The sequence below is a fragment of the Falco naumanni genome, chromosome 3, assembly GCF_017639655.2.
Source record: "Falco naumanni isolate bFalNau1 chromosome 3, bFalNau1.pat, whole genome shotgun sequence".
Taxonomy (NCBI): Eukaryota; Metazoa; Chordata; class Aves; order Falconiformes; family Falconidae; genus Falco; species Falco naumanni.
The window spans coordinates 15,658,395-15,681,510 of NC_054056.1; the positions used below are offsets into that span (position 1 = coordinate 15,658,395).

At 46.2% G+C, this 23,116-nt stretch overlaps 1 protein-coding gene across 1 annotated transcript in view; it reads right to left on the minus strand.

The window, feature by feature from the left end:
- MEGF6 (multiple EGF like domains 6) overlaps positions 1–23,116 on the minus strand; it is a 106,374-nt gene that overhangs the window by 73,153 nt on the left and 10,105 nt on the right. The window contains exon 4 of the mRNA XM_040585881.1: positions 13,451–13,555. Within this exon, the coding sequence (XP_040441815.1) occupies positions 13,451–13,555 (105 nt within the window). The remainder of the gene's footprint in view (positions 1–13,450; positions 13,556–23,116) is intronic.

Consider the following 23,116-nt stretch of genomic DNA (forward strand, 5'->3'; position numbering starts at 1 on the left):
CACCTCCATGCAGAAAGACGGCATTCAGTGACCGCCTGCCACAGAGATCTATTGTATAGCTCTGATACCCAGATACTCCAAATATTTGACATTCCAAAATCTTCACTATTAATGAGGTGAGATCCTGAGCAACTGGGGAAAATGAAGGCGGAAATAATGTTTTTCTTTGCTAGGAGCGAGCATTTTGCTGTGCAATTCAGGGCAGTTTCCCAGACCACAATGGAGGGGGATAATGCCTAAATCATTTTAAACCAGAAAAATTACCTGATCTGCTATTTCCCAAAAATAATTTGCTACATCTGTTTCTGCTATGCATTTCAAATATGACTGCTCTCTGCTGTTACATTAAAAAAGGTCAAAGCCAATACGCTGCACAAGAAAGGTGCTGCATTTCCAGCTATGGAAAGTTTCAGTACTGCAGAATGGAAAATGGTGGGGCAAACATCTCCAAGCACTTTTAAGAGACCAGAGTCCTTTTTTCCCTTATCTCCTGCAACTTGGCCACGGAAGCACCATGCAGCTATCCAGACAGTTTCCAGCAGCGCCTGCACAGCGCTGAGCTCTCACCTTCCTCCTCCTGAGCCAGACACAGCCCTAAAGAAAGTTCTCCCTAAAGGAGAAAGGTGTTAACAGTAGCACCAGTGTTCGGGAAGGGAAGTTAGCGGCATTGTTTTCCTAACAATGAAGCTTTTTTCTAGGTTTGGGGAAAAAAGAAAAAAAAAGAAAAATTACCTAACAAACCATTTCAAGAAAATAATTTTCTTGATTTTCTGCCTGGGCTATACACGCAGAAAGGAATGGACTTCAAAAGACTTAGAAAATGGTATATTCACAGAATAAATAAGCCTACTACGGAGATGTATCAACCAACACATATGAAATTTCACATAAACCTCAGATTCCTTCTGATTAAAAACCTGTGTAAAGTACAAATATTTTCATAACAGATTTCTCCCTAAATATGCCATGATGCATTCTGTATTCATACTGTCTGCACGGCTTACTGTTCTCCTTTTAACCATTTCTTCAGTTTAAAAATGTGCATTTTTAAAGAGCGTATCCTGTTACACTAGAGACCGTAAAGTGAAAAGCCATGTCTTATTCCCACATAAGTACAAAAACATCTCTGGCACTCTTTCACTTAAACCCTTGGAGTTTTCTAGGGATTCATTTTACAAGTTAAATGTAGAATATAATTTTCCAGGCAAGTTTATCAAGGCAAATCATAACTGAGCTCCTGAACAAATACAAATCAAAACACATTATTTGACTTTTGCACATGTGGTTGCCTTGGGACTGCACAAGCCCATTATGTATCAGGGAAAGAGAAGCCTGATAGCATCTGAGATATCAGTAAATTGTGGGAATTCAAGCTTCTCGTGATGAAAATGCTCAGCAGAGGAAGTGATGGACAATTTGCAGCTGGTAAAAAGAGGCATCCTCTAATGACATACATCTGGCATCCATTATCTCAGCATCTGCTGCACTGAAATCCAATATGCCTTGCAAAAAACAATGGTATGCTGAGGAAAGGCACAATATCCCCTGGATTCTCTTTAACAGCTTAAGACCCACCCGTCCCCTTTATGTGCTGCACACCGTACCGTTAAACCAGCGCAAGCAACCCAGCATCCTACCGATCGCTTGCATTTATTACACAGGACTGCATTGTTTTGGCCCTTTGATCTCTGACAATCAGATTAGGACCATGAATCAGCATAACTGACTTCCATTATCAGTGATTTGAAACAGCTCCTGGCTGAAAGAGCCAAGAGCTGGTTTGGAACTCTGGTAATGATCTATCCGGTCTTTAAGCAAGCCACTTAAATCTCTAAAGAGAAAGAACTCTATTTTAATCTGCAAACACAGGCTATCCTACTTCTTTGTTCTCACTGTTCATTTGTATTGGCATAGCTGTCCACAGCACAGTCCACCTCAAATCAATGATGGAAGTTTCCAGACCCCGCCACCAAAAAGACCTCTTTGAGAAGCCTGGACCGAAAGCATCCCAGAAAGGCAGATGCACTTAAGGTGAAAAACATCAAAACCAGCTTCTGCTGCAAAACTGCTGATGGCCACTGCCTGTGTGCGAACGGAGCGGGACTGGCCTGCCCAACGAGCTATACGCGAGACAAAACCCAACTGCGATGACAGGGTCCTAAAAGCTGCAGCGTGCCAGGCTTTTCAGCTAATGTTCCAGAATAAATGGAAAGTAAAACACAAATGCGTTACTTAAGAGAGCAGCTAAAGGCCAGCAGCCCTGGCGTCTAGTCTGTGAGTGTGCTAGACAGCCCGCCGTGGAGAAGGGAGCTCGTTTGGACTTTTTGGCACCCCCGTGCAGAGCTGCCTGCTGGTCTGGTGTTGAGTGGAGGATTTCCAGATTCAACTGTGGTTTTATTTGCTTGGGGAGGCGGGAAGAAAAACAGTTAATATGCATTCACATACGGCAAACTAGAAACACCTGTTGGCCTTCAAAACAGTTTTCTGGCTGGCTTAGAGAGACTGAGGGTCTAACAGGTGTCCCTCTAGCCAACGGGAATGTAAAGAGCTTACAGAGGCCCCACAAACACTGCATCATGCAAAGGAAAACCGTCTGCACAGCTATATAGAGCACATGTGTCTGTGTGTGCAAGCTGAACCACAAGAAACTGAAGTCCCATAAAATTAAGCGTGTCTGGGAGGAAACCAACTACTCTGGGACTGGGAAATCTCACCCCAGAATAGCACAGGCTGCCTGGATCCTCCTTTCCGTCTAGAGCCGCTGCTGCCGCCACCGAACGCTTGCTGTGCGCCTGCTTCCAGCAGCTAGCACTCCTGCTCTGCTCCTGGGCAGGGGGACCAGCCTCAGAGCTGGGAACCAGTGACACAGCCCTGGCACAGCATGATCCCAACACTTCCCTGCCACGTCAGCGCCAACACCATCACCACCAGCACGAGCACCGCACGCAGCTCACACCTGGCGGGCCGGGACAGCGCTGACTCCGGGGGGAGCAGGGTCTGGGCTTGGCTGCCTAGGACATGTGGGGCACTAGCCATACACAAGCACCGAAGGGTCTGCGTGCTTATATATGGCTAGAAAGATTAAGACTCCCCAGTCAGGTAAATACTCACTCCACTGCAAACCATTTCCATGTTTCCCACGAGGGAACCATTAAAATGCAACGCATATTCTTGAATACTAGCTATAGGTGGTATTAAAATACTACAAACCATTTCTGTACCATGCTATCCTACCGTTCATATACACACACATACATATGTGCTACAGGATGAATTTAGAACCCTGACATAGCCGCAACCAGCCAACTCAAGCTAAGCACATGGGAAACCTGAGGATAAAAGAGCTGCAGAGGCACAAACTCCCTGAGCTGCTGCTTTGAACCTGGTGCCGCAGTCTCCGGAGAAAGAGGATTCCTATTTGCAGAGATACCATTTTTCATCTGAATTTTACAACATACCTAGCAGTAAAAAGTGACTGTAACAAACTCCTTTGCTGGCTGGTGCCACCCTTGATTTGTTTGAGGGGGTTGTCGGAGGGAGATTTTCCTCCTCCTCTGCTATCAAGCAGCTTGGTTTGGGTTAAGGCTGCACGGAACGGCAAGCTTCTGCCCAAGTGAAGAAACTGCATTGCACAACAGGAATGCACAAGCATTTGAATTTGGATCAAGTAGATACAGAAAGTGTCCTCCCTTTCTCACATACTTCTCATTAATTAAACCTCTGGAGCAGGAATCCTGCAAGCATCTTCCCGGAAAAAAAAAAAAAAAAAAAAAAAAAAAAAAAAAAAAAAAAAGAAAAGAAAAGAAAAGTATTTGTAATGACTGGAATCTCAACATATCTTTGTTTCTTGAGGTATTACACAAATGACACTGTGTCATTTGTGTAATGCAAAGGACATACACAAATGAGACCATACAGCAAAGGAGACGAAATAGACTGAAACAGAACAAGGGAAGCAAAAATTAAAGGGAAAGCTGTGGCTGAGGTGGAGATAAGAAGTTTCAGAAGCTGATTGAAAGATGTTATCACCTGCTAGAGAACACTGCTTTAAAAAGATGCTTTGGAGAAGGCAGCACATAATGAATAACAACGTTTTCTCCAACCTTTCCAAACCCAGAAATTGAAAGCATAACATACTGACAATTTATTACAGACCATACTATGTATTTAAGCATAAACTAATCCTAAAAATTCCAGGAAGGTTTACAGCAATACTTATCTTTTTTACTTTGGCCTTCACTCCTCATTTCACTCACTAAACCCCCTGCTTTGGCTGGCACGTGTTTCCCTTGTGCCCACAGCCAGCACAGATCCCCACGCTGCCAGTTTGCACAAGACCCCTGGAAAGCAATGGAAGATCACAGGTCCTGAGAGTTAAGCCACCCTGTATCATTTCTCTTCTGTAACGTAAACTGGCAAAAGGCAGAGCTGCTAGGGTCCGCAGCTGGGGACACGAGGCACAGCTCAGACGTGCCTCCAGAAACTGTTCTTCTGCACAGACTGGACCGGGCTATGGTTTATCATCATCTTCTCTCATTTCCAGAAAGCAGCCAACTGGGTGAGCCAGCGAAAGCTTGGGATGGCCCTTGGCTACCTGACCTGGGCGATGGTCGTGTCCTCTCCAGTTAACGGTCCAAGGATTCAGCATTAATTCAGTCTACTTGGCAACCACATATCATTCTTATTAGCAATTACACAATGGGATCCCAGCAGTCCATTGTTAGACTGGAATATTTTTCATTGCTTGGAAAACAATCTGTTCTCCTACATAAATATCCCTTGACTCACCTCTGTGCTTATAGTCTGACTTTCAACATATGGTTTATGAGAAGTACATACTTAGGGTAGACTACATGGCTCTCAAAAATGTAATGCTCTTCAGACGCTTAGCTCAACTTTGCAAGTCGCTGAGGTTTCGCAAATGCAATTCCCCCTTTTTAATTGGTCACAGCTGGCTGCGAACATTCACGGAAATCCTTGCAGGGAGATTAGAGCGGGGCCTGACATTTTGCCATGGTGCTGGCACTGCAATAATTAAGGAGTTTCAATCCTCACTAAAGGGAAAGCACGCACCGCTTTGAAGATGGCATCCAGTGCTTCACATGACTTGGCCCAAGGTACCAGTCCCTCAAAACAAAGTGTAGATTTGGCCTTCTCCAGGTGGCACAACAAGCAGTTTCCTTCCAAGCTTTTCTTACCCCTGACAGATCTTAATGCAAGAAGCAGCAAAGATCTACATGAACGTTTCAAACCAGTGCAATGTCAGCAGTAGAATTCCTCTCCCGTTTATTTGCCAAAATCCAGGCAGAGGGCTACAATTCATCTAAAGGACTTGAGCCGTTCATTTTCTTTCACCCAATAGAATAATCTCTTTTAAATGATAATGGAATCCTTAATTCTTGACTTCAACCCAACGAAAGCTTGAAGAGAACATAGAAAGCCATATTTCGAATTCACTAAAGCCCTTAAGATTTTGGTCTCTTTTTCACCCACTATCATGTTCCTTTAAACAAATGTGTCAGTAACATTTTTGCCTGTGCATATACTGCATCACTCATCGGTGAAGCTGGACAAAGCTGGACAACTTTAAGCATGAGAGCGTACATCCAAAAGGCTGTTTGCTGTACTCCAGTTAACCTTTAGAAACGCAAATCATATGAACTATGAAGTTATTCACAGAGTAATTGCCCTGCATTTACATCCAGATTTGTAAAATCGAGCTCGTGCCAGGAAGCTCGCAATGAACATGGGGCGTCTTGGTGAGGGATGCTGGAGCCCAGACTGCCTCGCAGATGGATGTCTGAGGAAACTTGTTTTGCAGGTACAACCCCAGCCGCTCCCCCAGCTTCAGAACATTTTCTCTTTTCTTCAAAACTCGCTTCACAAAAGATATTTTTTTTTTAACTGAATGAGCCTCTACATAGCCTTGGCTTGTTTCCTCTCACTAACTTTTTCAAAGAGCTCAGCGCTACCTGTTTGCCAGCTATTAAATACCTAACGTTTGGCTGATGGACAAGCAGATAGCACCGGACGAAGCAGAGCTCTGCACAAGCTGCCCTTGTTCCACTGCCTCCCTGAGCCAGAAAGAGAAAATCTCAGCAGGCAGAGCTGCACGGCAATGCCGTGAAATCTCTGGACTCAGGCTCTTCTCCCCTCCCCAGCAGAAGGCTAAATTTTTGAATCAGCAGGCTGTTTATAAATAAAAGTACTCGGACTTCTTGGCTGTTGGAGAAGTGCTCTGCTTAATTTAGCCCTGGTATTATTAACAGTGGATTCTCTCCAATAAACTGACAGCTGAAGAACAATTGCTGCTATTTAATCCCGTAAACGGATTTTAAATTGGCCTCGTGAACTGTAAACCCATGAAACATCGAACACAATATCTTGCTACGGTCATTCTGAAATCGGCACCAGGGTGCCTTTGGCCCAGGGAAGTCACCCAAGTCCAAGCAAGCGTTATCGCACGTGCACACTCGCTGCTGGTGTCTTTCCACCTCGGAAAGAAGCATCTGGCTCCTGCATCCAAGAAGAGTCTACAAGGTGCTTTCCTTTGCTTCCAAGGATGAGAAAGACCTTTCCCATTTTGATTTCAACACCTTCAAGTGCTTGGCACTCCTGTTTCTCTTTGAAAATCCCCTCCAGCCCGAAGGCTGCAGCAAACCCCTCTCTCCCACCCCTCCGCCCAAACAGCCCCTGCCCTAACACATCGCAAAGGCTTCCAACTGAACAGCTCGAAGAGATTAGCGGGAGAAATAGGGTCATTAGTCAATCAAACAACACTGAGGGCATGTCAAACGCTTGTGTAAATGAGGGCAGCGCTATAAAAGAAAGAGACAATAATGGTCTCCTGAAGCAGCAACAAAGCCATTTCAGCTGGCCTTGCAAAAGCAGACACTAATCACGGGCCCTGCTTGCTTACAGTTGACCTCTCCTTTGTGCAAAGCTAAAGAAGATTTGGGCTGGCCGATCCTTCAAAACGCAGCCGGGCTAATTAGGAAGGGTCCCGTCCCTACGGCACGGCGAAGTTCCCACACAAGAGCCCCCAAAGCCTGAGTGTTGCTGAAACGATCCACTCCACCGTGAAGTTTTCAGTAAGCAAACGTTGAAGCCAGGCAGCTGATTTACAGGACGAGATGCAAACAACAACAACCTTTATGCTCCGTGTCCCGCAGCCGAACGGTCCCTGCCACCAACACGCAACCCCCCGGCACGCAGAGGTCTTGGGCGCTGCCAGAGCCATGCGGGGAGCTGCTCCGTGGCACCCACTCGGGTACACCCAGCTCACCAAAACCGGACCCTGAAGCATCGGGTGGTCTGAGGGTCCCTGGGAAGGCAGGGCAGGCTTGGAGCAGAGCCCAGGTTCACCAGCACCCCCTCCCTCCCACCAAAGAGCCCTGTACAGAAAGGTCATTTACATCCCAGCTCAAAGAAGGGAACTCCTAAAGAGAGTCTCAGCCCAAACCAAACCTCCAACACTCCATTTACAACCCTTTCATCTACCAGACACGGAAGATAACGAAGGAGTTCAGGACAACCCAGCTGCTTTCTCAGTTCAGAAACAGTCTCTGCAGCCACTATAATACCGTTCAGCTCAAACTCTTCCTCTCGTTTGCTGCACCAGCAAAGGCCCACTTAAGGCAGGTTCGCAATGCCACGCTGCAAGGGGTCAAAAAGACGATAAATCTTTACACTGACAGCACTTTACAGGATCAAAAATGCAAAAGGCAACAGAAAAGGCATTGAAACCCAGGCAGGTAAATAAGATGCACTGCAAGACCTTCCTGGAAGAGCTCACTCATCCCTGCTGAGAGGTCTGCCTTCGGAGCACAATGATTTAACACAGACGGAGGGTGCTCACATGTTATCGCTTTCAGCAGTTCAGGAGACCAGGAAGGACAGCATCTCACCCCTGGAAGCCAGGCTGATTGGGTACCGCTGGTTTTCCAGCCAGAGTAAACACAGGACTGCTGTTGCTCCAGGCTGGCCAGTAAAAATATCCCATGGTGAAAGGTATGATAAGAGTCTGGCCAGGACAGAGAATGTCCTGCCTTTAAAACAAACACGTCTGTATTTCTTTCCAGAAAAGAAAAAGTGATACCATTAAGATCAGACACAGAGATTTCTGGAAGACAAATGACACCACAGAATACCGCTGTGGAGCAACTTCATTCACTCTAGGTTATTTTCACGTTGTTTTTAATCAAACAGCCTCAGCAGAAGCCCTCCGGACCACATCCAGATCTACCCCAGTCAAATGCTACACAGCTGCATTTGGGGGAACAATTTCTCAAGAAGGCATCATCATCTCAAATACCAGGAGAGCCTCTTTTATAGGTGACAGATGAGGAAAAATTGATTCACTGACTAACCATTATGTGTCTTTTCCCAAAGCTGCCTTCTCAGAAGCAGCCTCCAGCCTTCCTTCCCATCACTAAAATCCAGCACAAATGTTGACTAACGGGCACAGAAGTCAACCACCCAGAGTACTTTTAACAGTGAAAGACAAAATGAGAATCCAGGTAATTAGGTTTCCACCAGAAATTTGTCAAAAAAAGTATTTACTAAGAAAAACTATTTACAGTAATCAATAATAAAAGAAGATGAAGGGAAGCATGAGTTTCTTGCCAGAATCTTCCCATATGCTCAATCAGCACGTTCTCTGTGGCAAGGACCGTGGCTTTTGGAAAACACTATAAATAATGAAAAGCACCAAGAAACAGGGGAAAAAAAAAAAAAAAAAAAAAAAAAAAGATTAATTTTCTTCAAGCTAGGGCTAATACAGCAATTTCATTGGTCTTTTTGAGTATTCAGGAGCAATATCTGTTTAAAAGTGGGATGGTAACAAAGATTAAAATGAAGCCTGAAAGCTAGGAAAGCTTCCTGAAGATGCTTGCAAAGCAACTTGTGTTGCAAGAATGAACGCTGTCCCTGGTTTACTGTATCTATACGCTTCATTCCTCTGCAGGCGATGAAAACGTGCCATCATTTGCAGAATCTACATCAATGGGTTTGGGGTTTGTTTTCAGGAGTGGGCGAAGCTTATGGAGCAGTGCCCCAAGAAAATAAACCACTCTTCTTCTCAGCGTGCTGGCATCTTTCATGGCCACCACATGCCCTCTCCAAAAAACCTGCTGCGGATACGAACTGGTATTGATCACGTTGTATTTTCTACTGCTTTACCAGGAGGCAAGGGAAAAAGTGGAAATCCTGAGCCAGCCAGCACGTCCTGCTTGGGTGTGGCCTTTCAAAGCCCCTTCTCCTTCCGTCCAGCCCTTTAAGCAACCAGAGAGTCCCATCTGGGCGGATCTGCTGATGAAGCAGGACAAGGGTGCCTTTGCAAGCTTTACAAACAACAGGCCTCGGAAACAGCAGAGCATTGTCCCAGCAGAACGGGATGTCAGGGGTTGCTATTGCCCTGAGCGCAAAACGTAGATCACTTGGGAATGAAAATAATTTGAGGTTACAAATGCAGAGGAATGCTCCCAGTTCAGCTGGGCTTTGCTGTTTCAGAAAGCAATAGAACAATTAGCACTTTATAAACTGACAGTAAGCAGCATGAAGAATGATTTATCCACTCTATTTCACATTCTTCCCTGTTGCTTGTAATTAGCTCACTCCAAAATAACGAGTTTGGGTTGGTTTCTTCCTTTAACTTCAGGTAGCAGAGCCATAATTTGCGTATCCTTGGCCATCCCTCATTTGATGTAATGCAGCCCATCCCCCCTGCTCTGCCAAGATACAGAAGGTAAGGATGTGGCCATGGGTATTCAGGACTTCAGATACTTATTTAAATTTGACAGGCATACTGGAGCTGAGCAAAACAGGTAAGGAGCTTCTCTGAGCTGACACTAAACCCATGTTTTTAGTAAAGACATTCTAAAAGTTCAAAATAAAGATCAGAAATCCAGTAAGTTTCAAAAGCTCTTCCTTCCTATTATTATTATTATTATTATTGATGATTATAATAATAATTTTTAATCTGGTTTTACAGTTTGGTTCCTTGCTTCTAGGTTCCAAATAGAGGCACATCCCAAAACACCACCATAAAGGTAAAATGTCCTGCGGAACAGCTCAACAGCCAATTCATTTAGAATTTAGAAGAATTAAAATAAAATCAAATTGCTTAGAAATACAAGTGAAAACCATGACACAGATAACTTGTGCTTTGTTCACTGGCAGAAAAATCCTGGAATTTTTTAATTTTTTTTTTTTGTAACTCAATTTATCACTTCCAAAAGGTGCAAATGTTGTCATACTTTACATGATTTCCCAAAGTGCAACTACTGGAGGGTCACTAACATCTGATTTTTAACCACGGACTATAATTGTCCAATTTTTCTGACTAACAGCCACCTCTTAACTGATAAGACCATCCTTTTCCCCAGAAAAGGGGAAAGGCTTCTTGTACCAAGGACCTGTTAATCCAGAGGGGGGAAGCAAGCTGCAACCCACAGCTGTGGTCACAGCATCCTGCATTTGCCCCCTGTCTTTCTCTCCCCTCCTGAGCAGCCCTGGGGTGGCACGCGAAGGCAGCACACCACACCGAGCACGCTGGTGACACGAGCCACTTTGTCCTCCTTTGCTGCCTTTTTTGTCTGCAAAAAGGTTTTGCAGGGCAGTAAAATAAAATCCAATCCTCAGCCATCCCCAGGCTGACCTTTTAAGACCCAAAGCACCAACCTGGAGTCCCTTGCCCAAGGAGGTAACACCAGTGCAACTCCAGATGTATTTTCTTCCCCTCCAAAACAAGCTAGTCATTTCCCTTTTAAAAAAATATTTGGGGGTCTCAGAAACATGTGCTTTATTTTCAAAGCTGCAACCAATTATAATTGCAGGAATTGTTAAACATTTCCAAATGTGAACATGCTTTTTACCTCTCAGGTTCTGGACAGGAAAATGCCCGGTGTTTATTTTATTAATTTGTACAAAAGAAGCTATGACAAAAAAATTTCAGGGACAATTTCAGGACTGTTTATTTCCTAGAAAACCCTGTAACATGTGCAAACATGAACCTGAGCAGCAGCGCAGGATCATGCACATCTCTGAGAATTAGCCATGCTTTAATCCTTTGGGGGGTCAAAGGATGAGAGGGAAGCAGTATTTTAAGTAACATGTTTAGACTGCAGTTAGAAAAGTGTAACTGGACGGACAAATATTTTGGACTCACAGTAGTATTGTGTCTGCAGCGTGACTATTTTAGAAATGTAAAGCAAAAAATCAAAACAACCTGAAAACTGGTTCTATACTAAGCAGCATCCTCTTCACCTTACTTAAAATGTAGAGTTTAAACCACTAGCACTAAAACAGCCATAGAGCTTCACGTGAGCAGCAATTAAAGTTGGACTGCTTGGTTCCCTGGGCATTGCTCTGTTTCCTGCACAGCAGTGGGGAGGCTCCGTGGTGCTAAACCCCAGTGCAGCAGCGAAAAGCTCAGCCCAGGGAAGCTCGCGCCCTGCTGCATCTCCGCAGGCACAGCGGTCCCCCAGCCGCTCGCATCACCGTGCTTATGACAAGTAGAAAATCATGTTGTCCCCAGACAAACAGAAATTCACGCTGTCCCCAGACACCAGCCCATTTTTAACACGCTCATACAGGGACAGAGCACCCTGTATTTCTAGCACACGATGTTAACTCTGGGTGATGCCTTTGCAAATGCTGTGGGGAGAAGGACAACCAGCCCGGGAGAAATGGCACGCCTCGCTGTAACAGAGATAAAGGCTGGCTGGTAACAGGAGGCTCCAGCAGAGATGCAGACCTATGGCCAGAACTGTCTCAGACTCCAGGAGTGGTTTATGCCTCGTGTCAGAGGTGTCTGTGCCACCTCGCTGCTTGACAATGCCCAGGCTCTGCCGAAATCCCACCAGCTGGGCTCAGGGCCTGGCTGTAGCCACACGGAGCCTGCGCTTCTACAAGTAGCTCCCGTTTAGCAGCAAGAGAGCAGCAGCCAGGCTCATGATCTCTACTCTGTGGTTCCGGGCACTTCTTTTTGATTCTTCTTACCAAGGAAATTGCTTCATTGCCTAATTGAGAACTTGTACTACCACTGGAAAAGGGGGCAGGGGACTCCTAACCATCACACACACCCCCACTGTCCCAGTCGAGTCCCAGAAAGCCTCCGACTGTAATACACACACCTCTAGTTCCAGGTAACAATACATATTAAAGAAAGAGGAAGGAAGGAATAGCGCCTGAAGCCAACTGCATCAAGGAGGTTTGGCCAATCTAATCAGATTTGCCAATCTGCAAATCAGCTACAATCAGTTTGTATCTGACAGAAAATCTTCTTTCTTTAAAGGTACTATCTAAATGTGTAAGGACCTTTTAAGCACTTCTAAATTGGCACTTGTAACAACAATTAAGGTTCCTTAAAACAGATGCACCATGAAAAGTGCACAAGAGCAGGCTGGTTCAGTGGCAGCGAGACCTCACACTGTCCCTGGACTGATTAACTTGCACGGTCACCTTTCCACCTTCTGCTCCAGTTACTCTGGGATTGAGGGGCTTCAGGCTTTGCAGAACATGCTCCTCTCCCAGCCCTTCTCGGTGGGAAAAGACCGGCTCCTGCTGAGGACTATTCCAACAGCAGCTCCCCTCACCTCCATCCACCTCCTGTTTGTGAGAGAGCAGGACCCACATATCTCTGAAGGAAGAGACATACATTGATGGATGATTTAAAAAAAAAGTAGTATTATTATTTAATTTGCTATTATAAATCCATATAAGCTAAAAATCATTTGAGTAATTGTTACCGCCCTGTACCTCGCAGACTTTGCAGTTAGAGGGAAGAAAGGGACGGCCGTTTCTCCCCACAGCAGCACGAGGCACACTTTCCTTTACCGTATATGCAGCATGCAGAACCATTCCAGCTTTTAGCATTTGTTTGCTATAGACTATCATGTTACCAAATCAGAACATCTGTGAATTACCAAACATAGGAAACTCAATAACCTTCAAGAGAGAATTTGTATATTGCACAAAGGTTAATTAAATAAAGCTTAGCAGCCCCAAAATAAAGCCCAGCCAAAGATATAACTGATCCAGCTAGTCAGAGAACTATTTTGCTTTCTGATGTGGCAGCCCATTGCCATGCTCCCCCAGGCTGAGCTGCACTCCACAGGCCATGACCCCAGGGTTTCTTTGTTTGACCCAACTTTAATCGGCTTCCTTCTCAGATTCCAGCAAATCCCTCTGCTGATGGCAGCCAGGAATAAAGGCTATTGTACAGTACAGAGCTATGTTTCACAGCAAGTTGTGATAAGCATTTCCTTTCCAAACATCCAAGTTCCCCAAACATTACAAACAGTGGCCAAAAAAAGTAGAGAGCAGATTATTGAACTTTTGCAGATAAAACAATGGTGAGGATAAAAAAAAAATATTGGGGCATCCCTCGCTCTTTATCCTCTCCACTTCTGACTCAAAATTAAAGGAAGAATTTGAAAAGGCTCCTTACCGTACTGACAGCGAGGTCCTTGGAAACCAGAGGAGCAATGACAGAGCTGGGAAGATCCCTCCACGCAATTTCCACCATTGAAACAAACCCCATAACTGCAGACAGCTGGAAGGAGGAGGGAGAGAATAATTCCCGAGGTCACAGTCAGAAGGGTACATGCACTAATAAGTACCTGTTCACTGATTAAGTACCCATAGCCCCATAGCAAACTTGAATAGTTATAAAAATACTGTGGAAACGTTTTTGAAAGGTGACTTTTTTTTGGTTGACAATATATTAAACTACAGTGTCTCTCAAAAAGTAGGATAGGAAGTAAAATACCTTAGGGCAATGTCTAAGGGCTTTTCTTAAGGTGCAGCTAAATGAAAATACACAAGAAAACATCAGTAGAGCTGCAGGGTTGTTGCTTTTCCAGCCCACAAGTGGGTAAAATAGTCAGAAAATAACTTGTGCAGAATCCTATCAGACCTTGTGGCAACAAAGATGAGTTAGTTATTTTGAAATCGGAGGCATCTTTCAGGAAGAAAGCATTAGAAGCTGCTTTCCACCTCTCCACTGAGCTTCCCTGGAGAGCTGGCTACCCAAATGTGGCGTCACCTTCTGAATGGGCGAGAGGATGAAATAGAGCTAAACTGTAAGTAAGCCTGAGCAGCCACGTTTCTCTGTTCTCACCAAGTGAAGTGTAAAATGTACACAGAGACAAAGAATGCTCAATTAGGCTTCTGAAATCCACCTTTTCAAATCATCCAAATAAAACCACAAACAAGGATATGTTTTTCCAGTGAAATGTGTATTTCTCATAACCCGTGAAATGCTGCCAGTATTTTATACTTCCCACTAGAAAATGCACATCTCAGAAGGAGAAATGTTGTTAACAAGTGATGCTGTCACGTGTGCCGTGCTTTGTCAAAGTGTAAGGATGCAGAACAAGTGCTTATCTTCCTTTTTAAGTCCATTTAAAGATTCAGACAATGAAATGTTCTCTCTATTCACTGATCTGGACATAGCTATGTTGCCGGCCAATTTCTCTTTTCTTTCTTTTTCCTGTACCTCCTCTTTTTCTTTCCCTTTTCACTTTCATTGAACAAACTGTAACAAAATCCAAGAACAATGGGACTGGGTAGGAACACATTTCACAAAAGCAGCAGCAAACCAGATGATAACAGAGAGCAAAAAGAGCTTAACCTGTCAACACGGTACAAGAGCTATCACGGTAGTAGCTGGTCCAGCGGTTCCCACTGGCCTACCCTGAAATCCCTGCTCAGCCCAGGCTGGGTTGTGGACAGCCCTGGGCCAACAGCAGCAATGGGGACCGATGTATTACAGCTTATGAATCCTGGGAAGGAATGCACTGCAACTGCCAAGTGTGTCACGGTCGCCTGTGTGAGGGGCCCTCACGTCCTATTGATCCAGCCGATGGATCCAGAGAACGTCTTTATTTCAAGTAGCTGAAATTACAAAAGACAGACCTGGCAATCCAAAACCTGTTGGCTCAGAAATGCAGATTTACTAGAAAGAGCACAGAGCAGAGGCGAGCAAGCGCTGACAGAGCCAAGAGCAGCTTACACTGCGATTTACTGTGGATCGTGTGCCGGCTGAAACACGCTGCCGCCCTGCGCGGTCGCCGGCTGAAGCAGCTTGCCAACAGAATAAGTGAACCATCAACCTGCAAATGTATATTGCATCCTTAGGAAAGCTCCTCTGCTGAAGTGAAGCGGATCTTTGTCTTTGGCTTTAGTGGAAACAATAGGAGCGAAAACGAGAGCAATGTTTTTCTCCTGCTAGGAGAGCCAGGGGTTGTTCCAATCTCAAGGCACTCATGGGTGTAGCGGAGCTGATGGTTTGTGTAAGGTGATCACAAGCCATTAGTGACCCCACTCCAGACCCACAGTCACAATTTACCCCAGCTAAGAGCAGTTGGCTTTGCTGATGCAGCACATGTACACACAGCAATTCTTCATGCTCAAGAAAAGCACCTTCCAGAACGATACCAGAACTGGCCTCTCCTAGAAACTTCAGCAGTCACACTTGCTTTTAAAAAACCGGATTGCGTGGGTCAGGCTAAAGACCATTTTCAAGGATTTCACTTTGTAAAGAAAAAGCCTGAGACGTTTCAGACCGACTGCAGAGTCCTGCATGGTGCTGGCCACTCTCATGACATGTCTGCAGCTCCTGACAGTAAATTCACATCATGTGGGAAAACAACACAGCAACATCTCCTGCGTTAACATTACCTGGGCTCATGAGTGCAGACAGGCTGGAATGAATGAATAAATAAATAAACACACACTCCTGGAAATGCCATTTTTTTCTTCTCTTGAGCTGCAAGGCTGCCAGTTCCACATGTCCTGACTACCTTAAGGACAAAGGTGGAGAATTAAGTACATCTCCGGCAGGTACAGCCTGGGGAACCACTGTCAGCTGCTCAAGCACGTTGAGTGAGGACCCCAAGAGACACTGGTGGCACCAGCCAGTGCAGAGAGCATGTGCTGGTGGAGAAGTCCCCAACCAGAAGGCTCTGGACCGTGCTCGAGGCCAGCACTGAAATGGCACCTTTGCAGTTACCAATTGAACATACAAAACCTGTGATTAAATTGCAAACCGACGTATGATATGGGACCACGTGGAAACAATTATAACCGTGCTTACGGGACTGAGGCTTCCACACGCATGCTGTCTGCAACTTCCCGCTCCGATTCGCAAGTTGGGAGCCCCCCAGCTTCTCTTTCTATTCCAGCTAAAGCTGTAACTAATTAGTAACAGAAAAATCAGGTCTGTGATTACACATTTCATTTTGTGTTATTATAACTGGGGAGGAAAGGCACCTCGTGCAGGCTTCAAAAATGGCTGCAAAATACTTGGCACAAAATACTCCTACCCCAAAACACCAATTGTGCACTCGGAATTAAAAGGAAACACAGATGGAAACAGTGCAGGGAAGCGTTTGCCTTTCTGGGTCACGCTGGCAGGACATTTTGTGTGCACCAGAAGATAAATCTGCAACATTACCAATCCATTCTGAAAGGTAACTCAAAACTTTAAGACATACACACCAAATCAGAGATGGGAAAAAGCATGTACGGCCTGCATGAAAGAAACCCAAATCTTGCAGGTGCCAGCTTGCACACCTGAAAAAATCCTTCCCTCCCCCCTATAGGTCTGCTTGCAGCTGCACAAATGGGAATCATGTTTTGGTGGTACTAGCGTCCCCTATAACCAAAGAGGATAACCTGGGCAGTAAAGCAGGTCCTTTTCCTCTCCCCACCCTCACCTCCAGCCTCCTCTCTGCTGAGTAATGAAGGCAATGTAGTCAGTGCAGCGCAGATTCATGTCCTCAAACCTCCTAAATGCTGAATGGTTTCACCAGCACGCACAAAACTGCCCTGACAATCTCTGCCTCCTGACGATATTTTGGAGAAAGACAAGGCAGCGCTTTGTTTCAGGACTCAGTGCAAGTCAAATCACTGGCTCAGACCCTGGAGGTGGCCCACCCCTGTGCCCTACATTGTCAGGTATCTACATAACTCTTACCACAATGCAGTCAGTTACAATCCGCTGGACATGGAAATCTAATAACCATGTTACCAAGTTTCCCACTATTCCCCTCCGACCCTTGAATCCTCTGTATATCAAATATACGCTCTGGTTTTTCCTACAGAAACACAACTGACTTCCTAATTTCTCCTCTATGCTAAAATTCGATACTGTTTTGCGCGACACTTTCTGCCTAGTCTGCGGTGATTAAGAAGTTTTTGTGAAGGTTTAGGTGAACATGACATTCCACAAGTTTGCACATTTGCTGTCACAACACACACTCTGGCTAGACAAACTACATAACTACCTTCAGGATGTTTGCTCTATCACCTCTTCCACAACAGAGCTGTCAGAGCACCCCAGGGTTAGGCATGGCTGGGGGATGCAGGAGCTGCCTCGCAGCTCACCAGCTGAGCGATAGCTTCAGCTCCTTCGAGTCTCACTCTCACTGACATCCCAACTCCCCAAACTTTGCACCTTGGATGTACCAGATCTGAAATATCTGAGCCTCAGTGTCGGCTCTTTTAAAGACTTGATGATTTTTCAAGTCTCCCTTCCAAAAAAAAAAAAAAAAAATTACTCAGTAATACAAAGGTAGCATTGAAGTCCAAATACTCATCTACCCAAACTAATGAAATGGTGACGAAATGTTGTTTCGGAAAGCCAGTTATCTTCTCATCTAATGTTTTAATCACTTTGCATAGCCATGTATCCTCGGGGACCATGGTGATCCTTTATCAGTCCTGTGCTGGCCTGCTGGTGCAGAACACTGGAAGTAGGGAAACTCTTCCACAAGCACCCTGCCCAGCTGAGCCATGCCGTGCGATGCCCGTGACTGCAAACACTTCCCCGTGTGCGTCCTCCCCCAGGTGAGGCAGAAGAAGCTCTGGGCAGTGAGCAACTTCCCATCTCCAGGTGTGCACCAAGATTCTCCTAGGGCTGAAGCCTTAAGTTTTCGCCAGTCCTAGTCTTGCAAGAAGTGCCGTCTTCTGTTTTATCCCTTTCCTTCAGGCCTCAGCACCACTAGATCGATTTGACTGCATGGCTGCACGGTAAGGCAGTTTGGTTTTTTCCTGAATCCTTCGCCTTAATCACCCAAAACCCAGACTTTGGGCAGGGTCCCAGCAAAGCTCAGCCTGGCTGCACAATGCCCTGTTTGCCAGCCTTCGAAGGCAGTTCAGTGAGACCCAAAGCACAACAATGGAAAATATTAGAAGCAATTGCAGCAACACAAATCAGGGATTAGAAGATACGGGTGTTATTCTTGGCTGTGCCCCAGATTTTCTGAATGAGCTGGACAATTCCCTGCTCTGTGATTCAAGCCGGCACATACAGAGTGGAAATGATAATAAGCTACTTCCCAGCCCAGTGGGGCTGAGGGGCCTGTGGGTCTTTTCCAAGCCTTCTGCAAACTAGCTCCTAATTCAGAGCAACATAATTTAATGCAATGAAATTTGGGAAATGGGCAGCAATGCTTTGCTAGGAAACAGGAAAGAAAGGATAAATTACAGAAAGCATTGCTGCTTTCTGCTTGAAAGGTCAGACAACGTCCTTTGTGAGGATTTAGCAAGGCAGAATTCTTGGGAATTCAGAGACAAGAGACTGATTTAAAAGGAGGAGTGATGGAGGAGAGCAATTCTCCTGTGAGACACATGGGCTCACTGCAGTACAACACAGCCATTCCCTGCGCGGCCAAAGACGGTCTCCCAGGGGAGCGTACGTTAGAAGTTTAACCAATACTAGGCTTGATCCCAGGCGAAAGGTTCAGAAGTTCAGTCAAAGCCTTTCAGCTGACAAAACAATGAGCCTCCAGGAGCCAAGAGGTGATGTACAAAGGAAAGCCAGCCTAACAGGGAAATTAAATTGTTAGCCGAACACATTTCCTGCAGAGCCTTCCAACCTGTATCACAAATAATGGAGCTGCTCCCGCCGAGGCCGGCTCAGCCGGCTCCTGCGTGCCTGTGCATGCTCGCCTGCGTGGCCGAGCTCCCGGGGTTATGTGCGAGCTGGGCTCGGCGGTGCCGGCGGAGCGAGCGCGGCAGCCGAGCACGGCTACTGCAGCGGGCCCTGCTGAGCGCTCTTCCCCTTCCTGCCTGATGATATGCTAAAGCTAAGCAGAGCTGGCAGGAAGAAATGTGGTTCAGTGCGGGGTAACTCGCTCTGGAGCCTTTTATAGAAGTTTCTCTTTTAATGAGGCAATTAAAATTCAGTGGTTTTCTACTTAGCCCTTAGGATGCTCGAAGGGGCTTTCATCGTGTCTCACACTCCGATACTTCCTCGCCCCTCCTTCGCACTAAGCGAGCATTAATTCTCTAACTAGAGCCAGGCTCTACCTCTACCTGAGCTAAAAACCAGAACAAAGCACGATCCTAATGAGGGCTGGGTAAAAACTCCAGTTAAAGATAACTCGGGATGGCGACGGAAGCTTCAGACCAGCACCTCATGCTGAGATCCTCCCCTGTCTCCGCAGAGGCAGGTGAACAGCACACTGCGCCTGGTGCAGGCTGCCAGGCAGCAGCAGCTCTCCGGACATGCAGCTGCACAATGGCCAGAGCTGGCTCAAGCTTCTCGGCCAAGCTGTGCTCACCTAGGCTGTTCCATTTCCTTCAGCTAGCTCACTGAAAACCGACTCGGGTGTTTCCATCCCACTTGGCAGCGGAGCCGGGCTCTCTCCCCAGCTGCAGTCCCAGTTACGACTTGGCCTCGCTGCCCGTCCAGCCTGAGCAAAGAGCCGTGTTTTCTGCAGGAGTGTGCAGCCCTGGCAGAGCTGGCACGGGCATCTCCTGCACAGCTCACAGGCAAACGCTGCAAAACCGTGACAAGGTCACCGGTACTAAATCTTCTAGCAATGGCCTTCTCTTTAGCCTCCTCCATATTTATTGCTCTCCTCGGTGCCTTTCCGCCTCATCGTGTCACTTCTGAACGTGGCAGGGGCTGGCCCAAGAGCACAGACGTGGTGTCTGCGGCTGAGCTCCAACTCCTCATGCACATCAAGAGCTAAAGACTTGGAGGGACCCAGCTTTTCAACATCTTGAGCTGAAAGTAGAGATCATGGGGATTACCAGACATGCAGGCCCCTCATCCTAATCAGCAAGGGCTTTAACTGTGTTATTGAACCCATGTGGAATTTAAGTAGCATCTCAGAGGCCACTTGAAACTGAGAAGCTTAGTCTGAAAGTCCATGTATCAGTAGTCGGGCAGGGAAAGAACCTGAAGCCATGCTAAAAATGCAAAGGGTGTCTTGACTTCTGACCTTTTCCCTTCCCAAATGGGACTGGGTGGATGAATGCTCCAAGACTGAGGGCAATGGAAACGCAGTAAGATCTCACACTTCTGCTGCCAGCAGAAGAGATGGGACAAAACGCAGGCACACTCCGAGGGAACCGGGCACTCTGCCTTTACAAGGTGAGGTCTGACAGCTCCATGAGGTGCTACGAGCAAGCACAGCTGTCACGATTTCAAATGGCACAGTAGGAGTGGAACAAAGAAACCAAATATTCTTTGAGACCCGTGAGATCTCTGTGGAGCTATTATTCTTCAGACCACTTGCTTTAGCACTGTTTTACAGGGTGTTTCTATGAAATTTTCCATCTCTTTCCAAGCTACTAGCTCCCAGCAGGGCCCACGCACTCTGAGTCACCAAGTGCTGTCCTCATAGCCCCTTACTAACAATCCTCTCACCTCTATGTGCTTAGAGACACCAACCTGCACGCGAGGAAAAGGAGTACACCCTTTTTTTGCTACAGACAGCCATCAATCTAGGCAAACAATGAGTATGCTCATCACGGTGGCTGCAGTGGGACAAGCCCTCTTCTTTCAGGCACCAGTGTGGGCTCTGAAAACCCGAACAATTTCACCACGGTGCTGGGACCACCCATTTCACGGTGCTATTTAACATCGCTGTTCAAGTAAGAAAGCAGCAGGCTTCAGCCAGCTACACACAAGTCTACAGTGGTGAAAATTTCCCCTAATATAACATCACATGGGTTGGGCTTTTTTCATTTTTGAAGGAAAAGCAATGAACAGTCCCGCATTTGGAGCAAAGAGCGCCCTGCAGTGAGGAGATGCCAGCCTCCAAGAGAAAGCAAGATAAGATGTCCTTATTGGAATGATTCCACCACACAGTGTCCAACAGCTCTAATTAAACTGTCAACAGCTGTGGCCTTCCCCACCTTTGTACTTCTGGAACATGATCAATGATCTCTGAAGACAGATAGGAAGGGCCACAAATCCTGTTGACATATTTTGGCATAGCTTCATTGCGTTCAGCAGAGCTATGCCAGCGAACACAGGCTGGCTCACGATTGCTACATACAAAATAGAAAACCCTCGAACATACATAATGCCCTGGCTGTGGTTCCCTGCCTCAGCACTTCGCTAATATTTCCTGACTCATTTCCCCTGCCAGGCCTTCCTACACCCGCTTCTGGTCCACTCTTGTACTAAGGTCAAGGCCGCCAGCAGGAAAAGTCATCACACCCCTGCAAACCAAAAAGCTGGGAGCTCCTCAGGATGAGGGTTTACTTACACAGAAACCAGAAGCGTTCCCCAGGACAGTTTGCAAACTGGGACAGACGGTCCCGGCTCAGGGCACCGGCCATCCCGCAGGAGCCAGGCAGAGCTCTCCCGTTTGCCTGGGTCCAGCCAGCGGGATGCTCAGCCAGCTGCTGCTAGACCAGCACCAGCGGCAGGGGAGGTCTGGAAACAGGGAGCAAGAGTCCCGTTGCCACACTTTAGCCACCTAACCAGACGACTGGTCTTCTGCTGCTCTCAGGGTATTCAGATGAGATATATTAATACCTGTTTTTTCAGTCCCAGCAGCTTAAGGTTACAGCCCCATCCTAGTTTTAAAGTTAACAGTATTCAGCCAGGTCTGAATCCCTGAATGGAGACAAAGCCCCACGCATCAGAAACACACATCTCCCGGTGAATGTGCAACACTGAAGACAGAACATTTATATTTTCAGCATCACAAGAGTATTTAAAAGACTTACAAGAAATCAAACATTGAAATAAAGATGTTAAAACGTAAGCTCCAGCAAGGCACTCGGAAACCCCAACACACGCTTCCTTGTGAGCTTATGCCAGGTATGATCAGGGCAACCTCTAACTCTGGAAACAGAACCCTCTCTGCCATAAACACCAGCACACCCATGATGCTCTTACATTCTGCTTTCTCCCTTCTGCCATGCCAAAATTTCTAGTGAGGTGGTTTTAAGCCAGCCATGATCCTCCCTGAAACAGCACATATAGCTTGTCTGAGTTGCTCACCAGCCAAAGGTCGTGATCCATCCCAAAATCCCACCGACAGCTTGGCAGCAATTTCTGCTGAATGTTTTGAGTTGGTGTCATTCTGCTTTTGCAGAGAGCGCCAGGGCTGGCTGTCCCTAGGAGCTGTTAAAAAGGAGAGAAAAACACACAAGCTGCCTATCACAGGAATATTATTTAAGATACTTTGAGTACTTGGGGTTAGCCAAATGCAGAGAGTTGGCTGACAACTGCTGGGACAGTTCAGCAGTTGCCAGAGCAGACGTGGGAGTAGATTTGCAGTTAACCAGCGCTACACCACGGCACAGGGCACATTGCTGGCCTCGATTTGCACGTTCGTGTCCTTCCTGCTAAAATACCATTTAAATGATAGTGTCATCCACATTGTCACTTTGGAATATAAAGTTCAATGGATGGAAACAAGGGGGGGGAAAAAGGACTTTGCAACCTGTTCTTCAGCTTACACTTTGCCTGCAAAACATCTACTAGCTTTCCTACTCTTGGGAATAATGCACAGAAAACACATAAACAAGACCCACTTAAAAGAGAGCAACAGGAACCACTGACATCCGAGAGACAAGAAAATAAACACCAATGGCTTGCCTGTCACATCAGCACTAAGTTTGACATCAATAGCGAGAGTGCCCAAAAGAGCTGGACCTCCCTCTCTGTTTTCATTCCAGACCGACTGCAGTGAGCAGCTGGGTGAAGATCATTGCCCAGCCTCTGAGTGCTGGTCCTAATGATGAGGATGATGAGTTAAGAGCATGCCCTGAGCAGCTTTATTTCCTACTCTCTGCTTCCTTCCTGGATGGAATTACTCACTTCCTTGGCCGGAAAAATCATTACAGAACACACTTTTTC